The sequence below is a fragment of the Hylobates moloch genome, unplaced genomic scaffold (assembly GCF_009828535.3).
Source record: "Hylobates moloch isolate HMO894 unplaced genomic scaffold, HMol_V3 SCAFFOLD_2, whole genome shotgun sequence".
NCBI classification, from domain to species: domain Eukaryota; kingdom Metazoa; phylum Chordata; class Mammalia; order Primates; family Hylobatidae; genus Hylobates; species Hylobates moloch.
The window spans coordinates 125,802,763-125,824,474 of NW_026652277.1; the positions used below are offsets into that span (position 1 = coordinate 125,802,763).

Below are 21,712 nucleotides of genomic sequence, written 5' to 3' on the forward strand. Positions count from 1 at the left end.
TCCAGCCTGGGCGACAGAGCGAGACTCCGTCTCAAAAAAAAAAAAAAAAAAAAAGAGTTGACTATCAAAGAATGACTGTTATAAATAAAGAGCTCTATGATGTTCTGCTTATTTAGTTAATAAGGTAGGGAAATAAGTGACACACTTTTTAGAGGAATCCATGCAATGGACAGAAAGTCAGATTAGGTAGTCTCTAGGGATCCATCCAGCTCTGGGACTCTATGATCAGATGGCCTCTAAGGTTTCTTCTAGCTCAGAAAATAGAGGTATTTGGAACATAATTTTTTAAATTTTAAATGGTTATATAGGTTAACAGTATTTTTTGCTTTTCAAAATTCATTGCTGGTGATGTCTATTACTTATTTGATGTCATGTCTTTGGCCAGGAATGCAATCCTAATTAGCATTGTTCCAGGAAAACATTTCATTTTATAGGGAGCATATCCCAGAAACATTAAAAAATACTAGTCCCAATATAAGTAACATTTACCAACTAGACTCTGGGCTACACTTTAAAATATCTGACGTTCAGCCAGGTGTGGTGCTTATGTTTGTAATCCCAGCACTTTGGGAGGCTGAGGCAGGAAGATCACTTGAACTCAGGAGTTCAAGACCAGCTTGGGCAACATAGTGAGACACTGTCTCTATTAAAAAAAAAAAAAATTAATTAATTATCAAAAAAGAAGAAAAAATACATCTGATGTTATTTCTATCTCTCAAGTTCAACAATAAATAAATAATCCAAAGTACATTTTTATTGGCAGCAAAATTTAAGATAGATGGTACTTTTTTTTTTTTTTTTTTGAGACAAGGTCTGGCTCTGTCGCCCAGGTTGGAGCACAGTGGTACAATCTCGGTTCATTGCAACCTCCGCCTCCTGGGCTCAAGACATCCTCCCATCTCAGCCTCCCAAGTAGCTGGGACTACAGGCACTCACCACCATACCCAGCTAATTTTTGTATTTTTTGCAGAGACAGGGTTTCACCATGTTGCCCGGGCTGGTCTCGAACTCATAAGCTCAAGCGATCTGCTTCAGCTTCCCAAAGTGCTGCAAATACAGGTATGAGACCCTGTGTCTAGCTGATGGTACTCATAAAAGTAGGCATCTAAACTCAATACCTGAAAAACAAATGTGATATTAAATTACATCTGAAATTTTAAAAATGTATTTAAAAATCCAAATAAAGCTTACAATTTCCTTATTTCCTTTATTTTAACGTGTCAAAAAAACACTTAAAGATATTCTTGCGAATACATATAAGCTGTGTCTCAGCATTCAGTACTATGCCAATAATTTTTCAATATGACAAAATGAAAAATTTACACACTTTAGGGTAGCGCTTAATACTTATCTTTGAAATCTATTGCTGATGCTAGGTCTAAAGAGCAATGACTCAACCAGAAAAAAATAGTAAAGGCTGCCTTTTCCTTTTTAAAGTGCTTATTAGGTTTATATCCAAAACCAATGGTTTTTACAAATACATAATACTGAAAGGTGCTCAAAAAGTCACCACTTACAGAATTGAACATGTCATTTTCTAACTCTGCACACGTAAACTTGTTTTATCTGCATTAATGAAGATTGCTTCAAATGGCTCTCAATCATATGCTTCAAATCAAGACAGTGCTAAGTTCCAGCAGCATGAACAGTGACAGCAGAACAAATCCCAGCACATTTTCAGTGGATCACAGCAGATCAGAGAAAGTGTAACAGCTTTTGAGTATGTTATACATCCAAGAGCCTTATATTTCACTCCACATATACAGTAAACATAAAAGAAAAAAGAAACACTTTGTCTCCCTATAGAGCATTTTATAGTATAGGAAGGGATTCAAATTCTCTTATTATTTAACAAAACTCTTGTTTCTATATAGAGATTTTATATTCTTAATGTTTACAACAAAGCCTATTTCCACCAAAAAAGCAAGAAGAAATAAATGAAATCCTGAACTCTAAAAACCTAAGAAATAAAATTGTGAACAATTCTGAAACGAAGTGTTTTTTTTAAAGGCTAATACAAACATACCAAAATAGAATTTCTGAACATGAAATATGTGATTTCATTTCAATCGTATCACTTTCATCTGATTGAAATAATTTAGAAAAAATAAGGATGATCTTAATCTCACCACTTTCTGCATGAGACTATCGTTCTGATTCATCCCCTCAATACACACCACTGTCCAACAGTCTTACAGTGAGCATCCTCTCAGGTCCCTTTCTGTTCGCTGAACCTTAAGCTGGTTTTACCCCTCCTTTCTCTCTTCTCCAAAATCCTCTATATATCTTAAGAGGAAAATATTCCTTTAAAAAATGACAATTTAAATACAGTGTGATAATGCTACATTTGATTTAAAGTAGTAATAAATTATAAATTGCCAAATAACTTAATGTAATTCACGATGCAAATCCTTGGTATAAAAATAATCCATATTGCCCTGAATATAATAAAGCAATCCAGTGATTTTTAAATTACTTATGAAATAAAGGCAAAAATAAGATGTAAAATACTATTTATAAAAGTCAAGTAAGAAACCAGTTACCATAAATCTTTTTACAAAGATAAATGTAATGTGGCTTACTACTTTTAAAAACTGTTAGGGAGGTTTGGAATCAGTGGTTTCAAAAATGACTCTAGGGAAACTAGAGACTGAATTATATATTATTGTGATGTACAACATATTAACTATATATATAACAATAATACTGCAATGGGGGGGTAATTAATCTTTGGGCCTGCTACTTCCTGACAAGTACATTTCTTTTTCAAAGTCTTTGCTGTAACTGATTAATTTTTAAATGTTAGTTTTCAAAAACTTTTCTACTTGAGATACTTATGTTAATAAGATACCAGAAGTCTAGAATAGTAATAAAATGCCTATAAAATAAAATAATGATTGTTCTTGCATCTTCTGTTATTATGACAAATACACATTAAAATAGATAACATTGCTATGCCTGGAAATTAAAAATATCCAAATCTGTTAGAAAGAAGTGGAAAAGGAAAGAAAAATGGAAAATTCTTATTTAAAAATGGATCTGAAGTCCTTGTATTTCTTAAGAACTTGACTTGTCAAATCACAGTTTATCTTGTTTCTGAAACCAAGTTGTGTCTTCCACCATTCATTCACGTGATATGTCAATTCTCCATTTTGTAGGTCTCAGTTTGAATTTTCCTGAATGTTTGCAAAACTGGTACTGGACTTGAGACGTTTGGCTAGATAAATCAAAAGAATTATATTTTAATTTTAATTTAATTATCAAACATGATTATTTACTATTTTTATGTAAGCTATAGTATTTGTCTATTAATTCTATGTTTGAATCCTAACAGTTTCAGCCTTATAAGAATTAAAACCTAATTAAAACTTTTTTCTACCAACCTCAAAAAAACATAACTTTGTTAGAAATTGCACATGACTTTGTTAAAAGCAGTACAAATAAAACAACATAATTTATATCTTCTTGAACATCACAATCTTAAATATGTAATGTAGGTGAAATAAATGTACTTAGACAATGAAAGTGCTATAAGGTAGAATAATAAAATTATACATCTAAAAGTCTAAGTTAGAAGTCCAAATCTGAATTTCTCTTAAAAGAATTCAGTGAAAACTTCCCCAACCTGATAAAGAGCATGTACAAAGATTCTATAGCAATCATTATGCTTAACTGTGAAAGACTGAATGATTTTTCCCCCTAAGATCTGGAATAAGACGAAAATACCTGGTCTTGCTTGACATCATGCCACTAGTTTATCACCAGTGCAACAAGGTAAGAGAAAGAAAAGGAAAGGTATACATATTGGAAAGAAAGAAAGAAAACTGCTTCTATTTTCAGATGAAAAAAAATTCAGTGAAAGAACTCTGTAATGGGAAAAAAAAAAAAAAAACATTTTAATGACCCTCAAAGAAAAGTGAGTTGTATATTATTATAGAACTCTGTATTGTAAAAAAAAATTTTTAATGACCCTCAAAGAAAAGTGAGTTTTATGTTGTATACACACACAAACACATATGGCTGCTAACAAAATACGTTACCATCAATTCTGATTTGATGCTAATGGGACTGAGTCATTAGGGTTAATAAAACAAATCATGGCTATTTGGCTTGGTAATATGTTTTGTACTTATAGTTAAATATGAATGTTTCTCATGTTCTAGAAATGAAAAACGATCATGCCCACAGTGAGAGTATTTTATACTGAGTAACTAAGAGTCTCCCTACTTCAGAGCTTCACAAAACTTGGGTAGGGGTTATGATTTAGAAGCTCTGCGATGGGATCCTAGTACCTGTACTTTTTTTTAAAGCTCTGCAGATAATTCTGATGTGTAGCCAAGGATGAGAACCAGTGTTTCTGTTTTTTTATTTTATTTTATTTATTTATTTATTTTTTTGAGACGGACTCTCGGCTTTGTCGCCCAGGCTGGAGTGCAATGGCTCGATCTTGGCTCACTGCAAGCTCCGCCTCCTGGGTTCACACCATTCTCCTGCCTCAGCCTCCCAAGTAGCTGGGACTACAGGCACCCACCACTATGCCCAGCTAATTTTTTTTTTTTTTTTGTATTTTTAGTAGAGACGGGATTTCATCATGTTAGCCAGGATGGTCTTGATCTCCTGACCTCGTGATCCGCCTGCCTTGGCTTCCCAAAGTGCTGGGATTAAAGGCATGAGCCACCGCGCCCGGCCTACCAGTGTCTCTGGTTTCTTTTTTTTTTTTTTTTTTGAGACGGAGTCTTGTTCTGTCGCCCAGGCTGGAGTGCAGTGGCGTGATCTCGGCTCACTGCAACCTCTGCCTCCCGGGTTCAAGCGATTCTCCTGCCTCAGCCTCCCGAGTAGCTGGGACTACAGGCACCTGCCACCACGCCCAGCTAATTTTTTGTATTTTTAGTAGAGACGGGGTTTCACTGTGTTAGCCAGGATGGTCTCGATCTCCTGACCTCATGATCCACCCGCCTCAGCCTCCCAAAGTGCTGGAATTACAGGCATGAGCCACCACGCCCGGCCTGTCTCTGGTTTCTATCAACTGTAAGTGGAAAATCACAACATGACTTCCTGGACGAGTGTACTGCTTCAGCTTAAAATAAAGGGAAAACTTAAACTAAAAACATTGGCCTAAACTAAAATCTACTTCTTAAGCCTTCAGTAGATTTGGGAGGCAAACCAAATCAATAGTTTGGGTTTTTGAGAATTACTTTGTTAAAAACTACTAGAAGTGATCTAGCTTTTGACTAAATTTCAAATGACTTAATAAACTGGCCAAGTTAAATACGAATGAGTACATACACCTACATCTTCCTTGCCTTTATATTCCCTACCTGATAAATCCCCACATCCTTTAAAATTCTAGCCCAGGGATCATCTAACGGTGAATTTCAACACCTCTAATGCAGTTAGCTCCTCCCTCCAGGCAGGAAAGACAAACAAATAAAAGTAGAGAATAAATGAAAAAGATGATTTAAATAACCAATTATTTAATTTAAATTAGTTTAAGTGATTAAGTGCCATTAAAGAAAGACGGCACAGAAGAACAAATGGAGAGGTGTATTCTTAGACTGGGGAGTCATAAAAGGTCTCTTTGAGCAAGTAACTTTAGAGCTAAGACCTGGCTTGCAAGAAGTCAGGTAAGGAAAGAGGGAAGGGCCTTGGAAAAGGGGCAGTGTGAATGAGCTTGGTAGCGGAGAAGAACAGAAAGGTACCAGACTGCCCACAGCACCATGAGCAATGAGGAGAATGGATGTGATGAGTTTAGAAAGGTGGCTATGGGCCAGGTCATGTACAGCTTGGAGAGCAGACCCTGGAAAGTAAGTTTGGATTTATTCTAGGTACAATGGGAACACATTAAGGGTTCCAAGTTAGTAGAGAAACATGGTGAATTTGTGTTTAAAAAATTATTCTAGCCACTATGTGGTGTACGGATTTTAGTAGATCAAGAAATGGAAGGAGGGATACCAGTTAAGGGGCTCTTGCATTAGTACAGATAAGAGATGAAGATGGTTTGGGCTAGGGTTTACCAGTGGAGGGAGAGAGAGACGACTGACTAAGTAGGACTGGCAGCATACTTGCTAATAAAAGGGGATGAGAGGGAAATGTGGGAATGGAAAAATAAAAGAAAGAAAATAATTAAGAAATGACTACAGAGTTTGTGGCTTCCATAGCAAATAGTGACACTGGTAGTGACTTTTACTTTGACAGCAAACAAAAAATCCTGATCAGAAGCAGTAAATACTTTCCATAAAGTTAAATAGATTTGCAAGGCAAATAAGATGCTAAACTTTAAAAGTATATCAAGCTCTGAAAAATAGTTTCTCAATGGTGAGGTGCCCACAATATTTTGCTATTATTCTAAGTAGGTGCTTTAAGGACCTGAGCTACTACATATTTACAGAATGCTGGCAGCCTTCAAAAAAGCTTTAATAAATACACTCATGACAAAGACTCTCCCCTCTAATAGCTAGCATTTTAAGGTGATAAAACATTACAAATTCAGTTCAAACTGATCTACAGGTAACCTTTTTTTAAAAAAAATTAGATATATTAGAAGTGAAGTTAGATGAAGTAGTGATCAAAATTTATAGGGAAAAGAATTTTTATATCAGACATTCCTAGACTACAAATAGTATTTGAGAGAAAAGAAAATTAACCTTTTCCCCTAAACAGTTCTCTTTTTTAAAAACTAAAATTATTAAGGTGTAAGCCCACACTTTCATTCTGATAATAAAGAAGAAAGCCACGTGACTTAGAAGCCACTCTTCCTTAGCTGGATGGGATCTCTAGTTAGTGCTTCTTTTGCTCTGGCCTATTTCGTAGGAAGAAAGAAAGGGAATGAATATTTATTGAGCATATACTATTATGTCAAGTAATCTCCTTGGAACTACGATTCCAATTTGTTCACAAACAAACTGTCTGTATGTCAGCTATAGTTTCTTCCTGCCTGCCACACTTTTAGGTGGTTCTACCATGACTCCAATGGGTCTAAGAGCTGTCTGTATCTCCCTGCTATTGCCATGTTAGGAGTGCAAAGCCTCTGTTGTTATTCTTCTGTTGTTGCCAACCTTATTCCAGGGGTAATCTAGCTTTCTCGATTTAACCATCTGAAAGACACCGTGTTTTAATTTTTTTTTTTTTTTTTTTTTTTGAGACAGTCTCACTCTGTCTCTCAGGCTGGAATGCAGTGGTGTGATCTCAGTTCACTGCAACCTCCGCCTCCCAAGTTCAAATGATTCTCCTGCCTCAGCCTCCCAAGTAGTTGGAACTACAGGCATGTGCCACCATGCCCGGCTAATTTTTTGCACTTTTAGTAGAGATGGGTTTTCACCATGTTAGCCAGGATGGTCTCGATCTCCTGACCTTGTGATCCGCCCGCCTCATCCTCCCAAAGTGCTGGGATTACAGGCATGAGCCACTGCACCTAGCCCTGTTTTAACTTTTTATTGTCTACACTTATAAAATTTTTACAGATCTCTTTCACTAGTAAGCATGATTGTAAAACTTAAAGCAGAGAGTCCTTTTAGGCTAATCTACTTTGAGTTCTCAGAGTAGCTATCATTTCTAAAACAGGCCTAAATTTTTAAAATACAGGCTTTTATCTATAAAATAAATAACTGTAAAAAACTTACGCAGAATGAGTTTGCGTTTCTTTTGCTCTGAGTGAAGAAAGCTACTAAGGTAGAACACAACAGGTAGAAAGAGAATGAACACAGAAACAGCAATTACAGGTACTGTGTCACTGCAAGGGACTGAACAGTTGAAAGTTCGACTCCATAGTTTTCGAGTGATGTTCATCTAGAACAAGAACAAACAATATCGTTCTATTTTATATTTTACTTGTCTTCAATTTCTTATAATTATTTTGCTAATAACTAAACAAGAATCCAGAATTCAGACTAAATACCTACCTCTAAAAATCTACTCATAGTTGAAGACAACTTCTTCTGCCAGGAAAAAAACCTGATTCACAATACAGTCATTGTATAATTTATATCCATATAGAAATTTCATATTCTAAGTCCATAATACTGACCAAAGTATTCTAGAATGTCAACCATTTGTACATTCAAACAAAGAACTTGTATGAAGAGGAATATAGTTAGGCCCTGTTTTATTCATTTACAAAATATTTGTTATTTATTGAGAGCCTACTAGAAACCAGGTACTATTTTAGGCAATAGGAACGGAGCAGTAAAAACAAACAAAAATCCACACTGTACATTTCATTTTAAGTACTTTTTACCATCTCGAATATTATTGGTTCTTATAGTTCCCTCTGAGCTGCTGTGATAATTCACACTCATTCTCAATTCTTAAGCTCATTAATTCTGACCTCAAGTTCTCTACTTTGAGCCAATAATTTCTCAGTTTCCTCTAATGCCCCAAAACTCCGGCATCATAGTGCCTAAAAAGGCATGATTGCCATCTAGTGGCACCCTATGTAAAGGCGGGCTATAAAATGGAGAAAAAAATTTTTTTGACCATTCAATTAATACATGTTTATTAAGCCCATTATATGCTAGACTGTCCTAAATACTGTCCTAAATACTGAATGGTGAACAAAAAAACCCTAATTCCTTGTCCTCATGTGGCTTATATTTTAGTGAGGAAGACAGACTAAAAATAAACAAATACATATTTTCAGACGGTAATAGATATAAGAAAATAAAACAATGGAATAGGAAGTGATTGAGGAATGGCTTCTGAAACATGTAGTGAAATCCAGAAACGTCTTTTTTTTTTTTTTTTGAGACGGAGTCTCGCTCTGTCGCCCAGGCTGGAGTGCAGTGGCGCGATCTCAGCTCACTGCAACCTCTGCTTCCCGGTTTCAAGCGATTCTCCTGCCTCAGCCTCCTGAGTAGCTGGGATAACAGGCGTGTGCCACTATGCCCGGCTAATTTTTCTATTTTTAGTAGAGATGGGGTTTCACCATGTTGGTCAGGCTGGTCTTGAACTCCCGACTTCGTGATCTGCCCACCTCAGCCTCCCAAAGTACTGGGATTACAGGTGTAGTCACTGTGCCCAGCCCAGAAACTTAAATTAGCAACAAGTGCACAAGAAACTGAAATATAAACATATAACAATACCTACACCTCTGCAAATGGCACATATTTCCAAATTTAAAAAGATTAAAATGTACCAAATCATCAACTCACTTATGAAGTGTCTAATTAATTTCTGTTTTATTTTTATACTAACCACGAGACTACTAAGGAAATATCCATTTTGGTTTAACAGACCAGGATATTCTAAAACTTTACTACTTTATAACTAGTTATTTTTGGTTGAAGACAGAATATGCAGATTCCACCCTATCTCCAAAAAGAATAATCATACTGAAGGTACATTCAATAACATTCTAAAGTACGTATCACATCAGAAGCAAAGTACTTACTGCATCTTCCACATCAATGCATAAATGTGTTCCAGGTTCAGCCTTATTCTCAAGTTCATTCATTTTTTGCATTTCACTGTACAGACTACTCAGAGTTTTGTATGCTTCACGGCAGTTTTTGCATACTTCTGAATAATTTTTTGTCTGTAAAAGACTATGTGCATTCCCCTAAAATGACAAAGGCACATGTAATATATACAATAATTATACACAGTATCTCTTTAATGTAAGCTATTTACCCTTCTAGAAGACAGGAAACAATATGGTGTGTTAAAGTGCTAAGCTGTGATGTTGAGTAGGTTACTAAATCACTCTGAGTCTCAGTTTTATCATCTATAAAATAAAACGACCTCTACCTGTATTATAAGTCCAAAGGATTAGAGACCTGGTATGTGAAGCAGATGGCAAACTGTTTGGAACTTTCTAGGTGCCTCTAAATTTTGAAAACTGCTGCATTAGCTAATGTTAACTGAGGATAACAATAATTCATATGCCAAATGACTAGTAACTAAATACAAAATTTCCTAAATTATCTCATGATCACAAACCTGCACTTATCTATCCTACTCTCGCTGAATAAATAAAATAGGTTCCCGCCTATGCTGACTTCAACACCATAGTTTATCTTACTGAGACAGGACTTTTTAAATGGAAAGGGAAAAGGCACCAAAACTGTATCCCCACTCAACTCTCTTATCACAAGGCTCATAATCCAGGCCTTTCTAGTCAACAAAAAGAGCCAATACCAAAGAATTGTATAACCTAAAATGAGGATAGTGGAGGTACATAAAATATTATGCTAGTAAATCTCAGTATTTTGTACTTCTAGACTGACACTTGTCTTTTCAAGAATAAGTTTGCTAAACAGTCAATTCACACCTTTGCTTTCTATGCCCTTTATTCTTTACCTTGTAGTATGAAGAAAGGATATTAACTGAACATTGGGATGAAAGAGAAAACAGAAAAATCAAAGTAATTACACTGATGTTGGCCTAACAATGTTACCCTCACCATCTACTTGACAGAAAACCTAAGTCTCTCCTTAGTCTGCTACAAGAAATAGCCCATTGCTTGTTTTTCACAGAACAATTGTGCACTTAGCTAAAAATTGAGCACAGGGCCAGGTGCAATGGTTCACGCCTGTAATCCCAGCACTTTGGGAGGCCGAGGTGGGCGGATCACAAGGTCAGGAGATCAAGACCATCCTGGCTAACACGGTGAAACCCTATCTCTACTAAAAATACAAAAAATTAGCCGGGCGTGGTGGCAGGCGCCTGTAGTCCCAGCTACTTGGGAGGCTGAGGCAGGAGAATGGCGTGAACCTGGGAGGCAGAGCTTGCAGTGAGCCAAGATCGCACCACTGCACTCTAGCCTGGGTGACAGAGCGAGACTCCATCTCAAAAAAAAAAATTGAGCACATAATCCATTTAGCTAAAATTGTGCACATAATCTTGATAGGGAGTAATTTAACCTTTTTTTTTTTTTTTTTTTTTTTCCTGGAGACACGGTCTTGCTATTTTGCCCAGGCTAATTTCTAACTCCTGGACTCAAATGATCCTCCCACCTCAACCTTCCAAAGTGCTGGGATTACAGGCAGGAGCCACCATACCTGGCCACAATTTTTATTAAAATTTAAAATGCACATATCTTTTGATAATGTGAAAGTTGCAGACATTAGGATGAAATCACCTTTGTCAGACCCAGACAAAATAGAGACAAAAAGAGTCCTTGATTCCAAGGACTTTCTAAAAACCCCACAAGAAACCCTTTCACGCCCTTCATGCAACTCCTGCTTTCACACGGTTTATCACTGCCATTCTTTAGGACTGCAGTAATTCAGATAAGATGCACTCAAAAGAACACTTGCCCAGTAATGGCATCTCCACCAATGAACTGACAACATGGCTTTGAGCCTCTGGAACCAATGAACTCAGTTTCTAAGCAGCTTGTGTGAACCTCTCCCTTTTTGCTAATAAAAGCTTCCCTTTACCCTTCCCTCACTGGATGTACTGGTAGTTTGCCAGTGCATTCCAAATTATGATACTCCTTTCTTATTCCCTAATAAACTCATCATATTTGGAGATAATTTTCTCTAGTGTCTTTTTCTTAGGTTGACAATATAGTAATTCCACTTCTAGAAATCTACCAAACTCACACAAGTACTCTAAGTTAAATGAAAAGAAGACTGTTTATGGTGTACAATTTAAAACTTATTGTTTATTTCCAAAATTTTCCATTTAGTATTTTTGGACTGCAGTTGGCCACAGGTAACTGAAACTGTGGAAAGTAAAGCCATATATAAGAGGGATGACTTTAGAGAAAAATTGCTATTTGAGTGTTACAACACACATCAGTCCACTAAAGGCTCTGAAGTCCTGTAGTAAAGCATTTCCCAACCTTAATGGAATACTAAACCCTTTCTGATAGGACATCTATTAACATGCTGCAGAACAAATTCTGAGAAATGTTCACCTAATTTTTTTTTTATTTTATTTTTTTGAGACAGAGTCTCGCTGCGACGCCCAGGCTGGAGTGCAATGGCACTCTACGTCATGAATGTAGATACATATCAATAATTAGTGCTATAAAAACTTGGAACTGCACATTATTCCTTTGTACAAGGCAGCATTTTAATTTTAAATATTATATATAAAATACCTGAAGGTTATGCTCAAAGCAGGTCAGGGTGTGATTAAATAGATTAAGGAAATATACTGTGCTGTTTGATAATTCTTCACTGTTGTTTGTTAAACAATCTGTCAAAAAAATTCAAAAAGTATATTAATATAACTCAAGGAACGATTATATGTTGTCATTTATCTCTAAGCTATCAGCTTCGTTTCATACTACAGTAATTCTTTATTCAAACAAGCATGAATTTTTCAAATATATGAAGCTTACTCCTTTTATTTTCCAAAAGTTAAAAAAAAGTCATAACCATTTTCATGAACATCTTAAAATAATCACATACTCTCTTCTTTTCATAAAAATATACCAAATAAAATTCAAATGGACTTTTGATGGCACAAGGTCATAATCACGGAATATCAGCTATCAAATTCTGCCTTAACAGTGCTATTTAGGCATAAGACTGTTTACACTGCATTAATTTTACTGAAACTCATATGCCTTATCATTTTTTGTGTCAAATTTCATAGTTCTCTGCATCTTCCAACTTCACTAATGAGTCATTTATTGTACCTAACGGGGTAACTTTTAAAATTTGCTCTTTCTAATCCATCACGAGTTGGGAGCCCAGAGAAACAAACTGGTGAGAATTTTGCCTAAAATACTGACATGGGGGCTTCAAGTAAAGTCTAGAAACAAAATTGTTTTACATTTTTAAAAATCCTACATAAATGGTATTTCTCTGCAACTGGCTATTCTTGCTTAGAGTTAGCTCAAGTTCACTCATCCCTTTTATTTTCTATATATATGTATATCACAATTTATGTATCCATTTTCCCTTCTTCAGGGAATAATCTATTTATTTATTAAGAAACGGGGTCTTGCTCAGTTGCCCAGGCTGGAGTGCAGTGGCACAATTGCAGCTCATTGCAGACTTGAACTCCTGGGTGCAAGTGATGTTCCCACCTCAACCTTCCAAAGTGCTGGGATTACTTAAAGGCATGAGCCATTGCGCTCAGCCAGGGAACCTAGTCTTTATCCTCAGGTAAACCTTTGTCTTTACCTCTCCTTGTGTTCTCAGCCTGCTATCTCCAATCGAGGTTCAACTGCCTGGTTCCAGATCTTGGAACTTGTGGTCAGCCGTTTCCATCTGACTGTCCTAGAATCCTTGCCCTTTTTATCTTCCACATACTCATAGACATTTTCATCCCTGGACAGTCCCCATCTACTTTCTGTACTGTCAGTCTGGTTATAGAATACTACTACAGAAATTCCAAAATGATAATGAAGGGACTCAATTCAAATTCATGTGTTCTGATCTCAGGGCAACAAAATGATCCTTGTAGATGCCCTACTAATTGCTCTACAAGGGATGTTCCATATATTTTCTAATCTCTAGTCCCAGCCCTACTCTTGTTCCCCTTAATTTCAATAGATGGCTTTGTATTATGCCCACCTTATTTAGAAATTCAGGGCCATCAGATAGGATCTCTCTCAACTGGAAGTGGAAAGACAACATGCGAAGCTACTGCAATTACCCAGGAGAAAGGCAGCAGGGCAAGTAGAATTCGTGGAGAAAAGAGAGACTGACTAGGTAGACACTAGGATATGACACACTAAGGGACATCCATGACTCTGATAGACAACAATCACTACAACAAAAGTTAACACTTACTAAATACTTGCTATGTTCTAAGAACTATGCTTACACTGCACTTTAAACACATTTGCCCATTGAATTCTTGCAGTGATTCCATGAGGCAAAAATTACCATTATCTCCATTTTATAAATAAGGAACAGAGATAGGTTTAGATAAATTAAGGAAGTTGCCCAAGGACATAAAACTGGTAAATAAAAAGCTAGACTCTGTACTCAGTCTGATTCTTAAGCCTGCACTCTCAAACACTGCAAAATAAACATATTTATATCTACATTCTAAACCATTAAAAGTTCAAGACTCAGAATCTACAAATACATGCCACTGCCTACTCCCTCCACTACCCATAGATATCTTACACCATACAGGGATTCAGGCAGTCCCCACCAACTGATCAGAGTTAGCAACTGAGATGAAACCTAAACCTGGTAGACAGGGGGCAGACAGCACAGTAAAGCTCCTTTGTGCAAATCAGAAAAAGATATTCCCTCTGGGTGGATAAATTACAAAAGGTCATTCCTGCCTCCAGAAGCTAAGCTGGAATTCAACCCCATTCACCTCCTTGCACAGCCCTCTTGTACAGGGCTCCTTCTGCACCCATTGTACACAGGACCCTCTTGGTAAACCTATTTCTGGAGTTGTCCCCTTTCTGAACTCACATAATCTACATTCTCTGAAGCTTTATCTTCTCCAGAACATGAATCTCATTCTAACTTCTCACCCTTATTTAAAAAATCTGAGGGATCACTACAAATTAGGAAACTAAGCCACAGAAATAGGTGATATGCTGATGATCATACCACAAGTTAATAAGCCATTGAAATAAAAATAGGCCAGCACGGTGGTTCACACCTGTAATACCAGCACTTTGGGAGGCAGGCGGATTGCCTGAGTCCAGGAGTTCGAGACCAGCCTGGGCAACATGGTGAAAACCTGTCTCTACAAATAATACAAAATTAGCCAGGCATGGTGGCGTGCATCTGTGGTCCCAGTGGCTTGGGAGGCTGAGAGGGGAGAATTGCTTCAGCTTGGGGAGGTCAAGGCTGCAATAAGCTGTGATTGCACCACTGCATTCCAAGCTGCATGAAAGAGTAAGACCTTGTCTCATAGCCCCTCTTAATGCTAGTTTAATATCATCATGAAGTAGCCCGCAATCCTTTTAGGGATGAGGCAGAGTTGATATAAATAAAAACAGACAATTACATAGTGTTTGTACATGTTTACAAAAACAATTATATAGCTTTTGTAGTTGATGTGTTGCAGGGAAGTTGAGGGAACACAATTTCATTCACAACAGTTGTACATCTGTGTTATAATGAGCTACGTCATGACAACTGACATACATAATATAGGGATAAAAGGGGTCCACATACTGCCTGCAAAAGTAGTATAAAGTGCATTATCATGAGAGAGCAATAGCAAATTTCTTCTATACAAGATACGTAATTAAAACAAATAATTTTTTTAAAAAGTAATTTATAAAGAAAGCTTCTCTGAAGAACAAAAGAACTTAATTTCTTCTATCTTATTGACATTTACTTTTTATGTAAAATAATTTGAAAATTAAACTAAAAGCCAATATAGACTGGTCATCTTGTTAAGTACTACATTAATGCAGTACCATCAAAACTTTTTCAATGATCATTAGACGGTGGTAACATAAAGCATAAAGCAGTTCATTTATATAATGGGGTTAAAAAGTCTTCATTATTAAAAAGCCGTGACTTTCTGAATTGAAATAACAGATCTCTAGTAAATTCCTTTTTTATCTTTTTGCAGGAATTGGGAGCTTAAGATTATAAACAGTGAGAAGCTGTATGTTTTAGAAGTTGGTGAGTTAAAGAATATTAATAATAATAAAGCTTTGTTTCAGCACTAAGTGAAGTGGTCATTATGAATTTTCTTCATCTTAGATAATCAATGGAGCCTCATCAAGGACAGATTAGCAGAGTGGCTTTCTCAGAGAAGGCTCAGGCATCAGCTTGAGAGTCATTCTTTCTTTTTTTTTTTTTCTGAGACAGAAGAATCTCACTCTGTCACCCAGGCTGGAGTGCAGTGGCATAATCTCAGCTCATTGCAGCCTCCACTGTGCCCGGCCTCAAGAGGCATTCTTAAAGGTATTAAGGATTCAAGTTAAGACCTTACAGAGAAACCTACTAAATTATCATAACAGGAATTATGCATCTTTAAATAAAGCATTTGGCATCTCTTAGGAATTTTACAAAGATCTTTGCTGTTTTTCAAAACTAGTTTTATAGAAAATGGCAGAGATAATCACCAATTTAAGGTAAGCTTCAGAAAATAAAAATAAACTACGGAAACTTTGTACCTAAATGACCTAATTAAGTTTCACAAATATGAAAACTAAGATACTTTGTAAGATACAAATAATATGATTATAACGCTTAGTACATTTCCCTCTGGATAAAATACAGGAAAGAAAGGTTTTGGGCCAGGTTTGGTGGCTCACGCCTGTAATCCCAGCACTTTGGGAGGCCAAGGTGGGTGGATCACGAGGTCAGGAGATCGAGACCACGGTGAAACCCCGTCTCTACTAAAAATACGAAAACAACTAGCCAGGCATGGTGGCGGGCACCTGTAGTCCCAGCTACTTGGGAGGCTGAGGCAGGAGAATGGCGTGAACCCGGGAGGCGGAGCTTGCAGTGAGCCGGGATCTCGCCACTGCACTCCAGCCTGGGCGACAGAGCAAGACTCTGTCTCAAAAAAAGAAAGGTTTTGGTTAATTGACCTTCTGGTTAACCATTAAGTACTATTGTTGTTGCTTTTTAAAGCATCAAGACGTACATTTTTGTATTAATTGAAAGTTAGTTTTCCTTTGATGAATCAGAAATATACGTCAGGATTACACAGTGGTTCAACAGCATCATTATGCTCATTAATTATCACCGAGATCACCTGTATCACTGAAGATATAGGTTGCTCATAAAGAAAGAGTTTTCAGTGTGTAAGAACAAATACCTGAGCTGATAATTTTGAGGCCTATCTTATTACAATAATGCTTCATACTGGATACTGCTTACCAAAGAATCAAAACACTAAAGCAGTCATGAACTCATCAAATCTGGTCATTCTGCTGATTATTTAACTGTTGTATGCACAAGATAAGCAAGAAAGGTCTCATTAACAAGGCTATCCCTATGTCAACAATACACAGCTTTAAAATTCTGAGAAACCTTTAATATACTCTCTACTTTTTAGCAGTCATTCTCCATCAGAAAGAGCTAGTTTCCATGTTATTTGTAGTATGAGTAGAAAGAGTTGCACTCTTAACACTTCTTTTGACCTTCCATCAATTTTCAATAACCAGTTTCCTACCAAGACTAATACCATTTGAAGACACAGGAATTCTGAGGAGAAAAGGGATGGGAGTAGTACATGGATGGCATTCTCTCCTCTCTTGGATTCCTAGCCTCCCTTTCATGAATAATAACTGCAGAGACTAGAAGCCACCCCTATTTCAAGCTAAATTAAGCAGAACAGAAGGATAGTTTTGGGCAGTATACTCATTTTAATAATATTCTTTCTAGTAATATTTTGCCTTTTATGTTTTTACATTTTTTCTGTTATTTAATAATATTATTTTACAAAAATTCTAATAGCCCCTGTGATGGTCTGAATGTGTCACCCAAAATTGAGATGTTGGAACTTGATGGCCAATACAATAATATCAAGAAGTGGGGCCTTTGGGAAGTGACTAGGTCATAAGGGTTCCTTCTTCACAAATGGGATTTACTCTTCCACTCTTCTGCCACGTAAATGGGATGATGAATGACGATAATTTTTAATGCATAATTCTGGAAAATGAAATAGCTAATCTCTCTAACCACATCTGACATACAAATACTCATCACAGATTTGAACATTCTGTTAAATTTTTAAAATTTCTATATATTTTTGAATAGGTATTCAATGTATATGGCATAAAATCCAAAGGGTACAAATGCAAATACAGTGAAAACTAAATCTTCCTTCCTTTCCTGCCCACGCAGCTATCCAACTGCCTTCCCTCAAAATACATATGTATTTTTAGAACACAAAATATCATACTTCTCTGTACCTCGCTTCTTTTACCTGAGACCATATGTCTGGGCCAAATTAATTTTAATTGGGAAGAGTCTTTTAAGTAAGTCATATCTAATTGCTTAGCATTTTATTTGGTCCTCGGAAGTTCAATGTAAGGAATATTTTCAAGATAGGATGCCTCACAGAAGAACAAAATACCCTAAGAATTTATTCTAAAGCATTTTATACCTGCCATACTGAGTAAATATGCAGTAAAACGTTTTCTTTTCAACTAACTGGTGAAAAAAGGTCTGTACTTCGAATTAGTGAAATCTTCATTACAAAACACCTTTTAAGCCAGGCACAGTGGCTCACACTTTCAATCTCAGCACTTTGGGAGGCCAAGGAAGGAGGATTGCTTGAGTCTAGGAATCTGAGACCAGCCTGGGCAACATGACAAAACACCATCCCTATTAAAAACACAAAAATTGGCCAGGCATCCTGGTGCTGCCTGTAGCCCCAGCTACTTGGGAGGCTGAGGCTGGAGGATCACTTGAGCCCTCAAGAGGTAGAGGCTACAGTGAGCTGAGACTGTGCCACTGTATTCCAGCCTGGGCAACAGAGCAAGACTCTGTCTCAAAAATCAAACAAACAAAAACATCTTTTAAAGAAAAAAAATGCCCTGCCTCTTCTAAGTATATACATTTAGTCACATCCATCAAAAGAAGTGAACCCCTGGCTCGTCTGAAGGTAGTGAGTTATCTCAATTAATTGTTCACAGTCGGTTATAGATCAAACTCCTTGTTCTACTCTTTCCCCTCTTCTCACTGCTACACTTGACTAGTCTTAAAATAAAATTAAAAAATAAAGAAGTGAATCCCAGTATATATCCACTTATTCCAATTAACTGATTTTAAATTATTTATAATTAACATATTTTTCTATGTTAATGGATTTTTCTAAAAAGCTTAAGAATACTTAAAAACAGGTCTACATATGTTAAGCAAATGCTCTTCAATTATATTTATACTAGAAAATTTTACTCTGAAAAGTAAAGAATACGATAAAAAAAAAAAGTTGTGTTAGTCAAGCTTCGGAAACAAAATTTTAAAAGTCAATATTCAATATACCATGGTATACTGACAAGGGAAAAAAACTGGCTGGGGCTTCTTATCCCATTTTAGTTTTTCTTCATATGAACTAAACAAAAAGACAAGTCTTTATAAAAGCTAAGCTACTTAAGGACTTATAGGTACACAAATTTTTAATCTATCCTTCTATTTCCAAGGCCCCTCCCTATTTCATATTTTCTTTCCTTCTTGCCTAAACTATAGCAGTAAACTTCTTACTGGTCTCTCTCTCTTCCAATGAGGTTCCATGAAAAAAGGATCTTTGTAGGTTTTTTCTTTTCTTTTTTTTTTTTTTAAGGCTTAGAAAGTGCTAGGTTAAATGATGTTTAAAAAACCTTTTTCTTTAAGACAGGGTCTTGCTCTGTTGCCTAGGCTGGAGTGCAGTGGCGCAGTCATAGCTCAATGCGGCCTCCAACTCCTGGGCTCAAGCACTCCTCTCACCTCAGCCTCCCAGGCAGCTGGGACTATAGGCGTCTGCCACCATGCCCAGCTAATTTTTTTCTTTTCTTTTCTTTTTTTTGTAGAGACTTTGTCTCTACAAAAAATGTTGCCCAGGCTGGTCTTGAACTCCTGGGCTCAAGCAATACTACCACCTTGTCCTCCTGAAGTGCTGGGATTACAGGTGTGAGCCTCTCCATTGAGCTAAAAAAAATCCTTTTAAAAAAATCTCAATGCATTTAATATTCCAGGTGCATTGTAAATCCCAAAGATATTACAACGTACAGTAGTCAACTCTTTTTTTTTGAGATGGAGTCTCGCTTTATCGCCCAGGCTGGAGTGCAGTGGCACAATCTCGGCTCACTGCAAGCTCCGCCTCCCGGGTTCATGCCATTCTCCTGTCTCAGCCTCTCCAAGTAGCTGGGACTACAGGCACCCGCCACCACGCCCGGCTAATTTTTTGTATTTTTTTAGTAGAGACGGGGTTTCACCGTGGTCTGCATCTCCTGACCTCGTGATCCGCCTGCCTCGGCCTCCCAAAGTGCTGGGATTACAAGCGTGAGCCACCGCGCCCGGCTGTCAACTCTTATCTTCAAGGGATATATTCCAAGACCCCCAATGGATGCTTGAAACCAAGTACAGTACCAAACCTTCTATATACTATGTTTTTTTCTATTTCTATGTTTTTTTTTCAAGTATAGTACCAAACCTTCTATATACTATGGTTTTTTTCTGTTTTCTGTATCATACCCATGATAAAGTTTAATTTATAAATTAGGCACAGTAAAAGATTAAAAACAAAAACTAATAATTATGTTACTATTATTAAAGAATTAGTAAGTAAACTAAGGGTTACCTGAACACAATTAGTGCCATACCATTACAGATGACCTTATAACCAAGATGCTCCTGAGTGCCTCACAGGAGGGGCAGCGTCTACAGCATAGATATGCTGGACAAAGGGATGATTCATAGCCCAAGTAGATGAAGCAGGATGGCATGGGATTTCACTATGCTACTCAGAATCATACACAATTTAAGATTATAAATTGTTTACTTCTGAAATTTTCCATTTAATATTTTTGGACTGCAGTTGACTGCAGTAACTGAAACTACAGCAAGTGAAACCATGGCTAATACTATATAATCATAATAGGAGAATACTGTATAAGCCTTTCTTTTCTTTTTTTTTTTCTTTTGTTGTTGTTGTAGACAGGGTCTCGTTCTGTTGCCCAGAGTGGGGTGCAGTGGCACAATCATGATTCATTGCAGCCTTGACCTCCCAGGCTCAAGTAATCCTCCCATCTCAGCCTCCCAAGTTGCTGGGACTACAGGCACATGCTAAGTCCAGCTAATTTTTTATTTTTTGTTGAGACAAGGTTTTGCCATGTTGCCCAAGCTGGTCTTGAACTTCTAGGCTCAAACAGTTCTCCCACCTTGGCCTCCCAAAGTGCTGGGATTACAGGTGTGAGCCACCATGCCTGGTCTATAATCCCTTCTTAATAATATGGTGATATTCTAAGCAGTATAAAAAATGTTGGCCCAAATAGTAAACTACTCTATCAGTCAAGGTCCTACTTTCCATTGCCAACTTTACCTCCCACTATGCTTCCTGGAACATCTGTTGTCTCTGCCCATACCACTACCTGCAATGTCCTTCTCTCATTTCTACTTTTTTTTTTTTTTTTTAAGACAGGGTCTTGCTCTGTCACCCAGGCTGGAATGCAGTGGCACAATCATATCTCACTGCATCCTTGAATTCCTGGGCTCAAGGGATCCTCCTGCCCTAGCCTCCCAAGTAGCTAGGACTACAGTCACACACCACTATGACCACCTAATTAAAAATATCTATATATTTTGTAGAGACGGGGGTCTCACTATGTTCCCCAGGCTGGTCTCAAACTCCTGGGCTCAAGCAATTCTGCCTTGGCTTCCCAAAGTGCTGGGATTACAGGCGTGAGCCACCTCACTGGTGTCATCTCTACTTATTGAAATCATGTCCGATAGTACAGGCCTAGGTTCAAAAGGTAGCTCCTCCAGGAAGTCATTTCAAATTCTCCCCAGTAAGATTTATTTTCTTCTTCCTCCGAGGACTCTATAACTTTATTAAAGCATTTATGTGTCTGTCCTAGGTTGTATTTGTAAATATATCTTTCTCACTCACTAAATTATAAGACTTGAAAAATAAGAACCGCCTAGCACATAGTTGGTATTCAAAACATCATCTGAATTGGAATAGTGATTTTAATTTTTCCAAAGAATATCTAAAAATAGATCTTATTTTATTACACAATTACACACAAACCTGCAAAGAAGGTAGAACAGATGTCATCATCCCACCCCACCCCCTGCCACACACCACTTGACAGATTACTGTAAACATAATAATTATTATTATACTAAACAGTTAACATTTCTTGAACATTAAATATGTGTCAGGCATTGAGCTA

General features: G+C 37.0%; 1 protein-coding gene across 1 annotated transcript in view; it reads right to left on the reverse strand.

Annotated features, from left to right (window-relative positions):
- Nucleotides 1-3,003: 3,003 nt before the first annotated feature.
- The window catches only part of OSTM1 (osteoclastogenesis associated transmembrane protein 1), a 30,084-nt gene continuing 11,375 nt past the window's right edge, over nt 3,004-21,712 (reverse strand). The window contains exons 3-6 of the mRNA XM_032156055.2: nt 12,044-12,141; nt 9,386-9,553; nt 7,620-7,785; nt 3,004-3,217 (exon numbers count right to left, since the gene is read on the reverse strand). Coding sequence (XP_032011946.1) covers nt 3,162-3,217; nt 7,620-7,785; nt 9,386-9,553; nt 12,044-12,141 — 488 coding nt within the window. The 3' untranslated portion in view covers nt 3,004-3,161. The remainder of the gene's footprint in view (nt 3,218-7,619; nt 7,786-9,385; nt 9,554-12,043; nt 12,142-21,712) is intronic.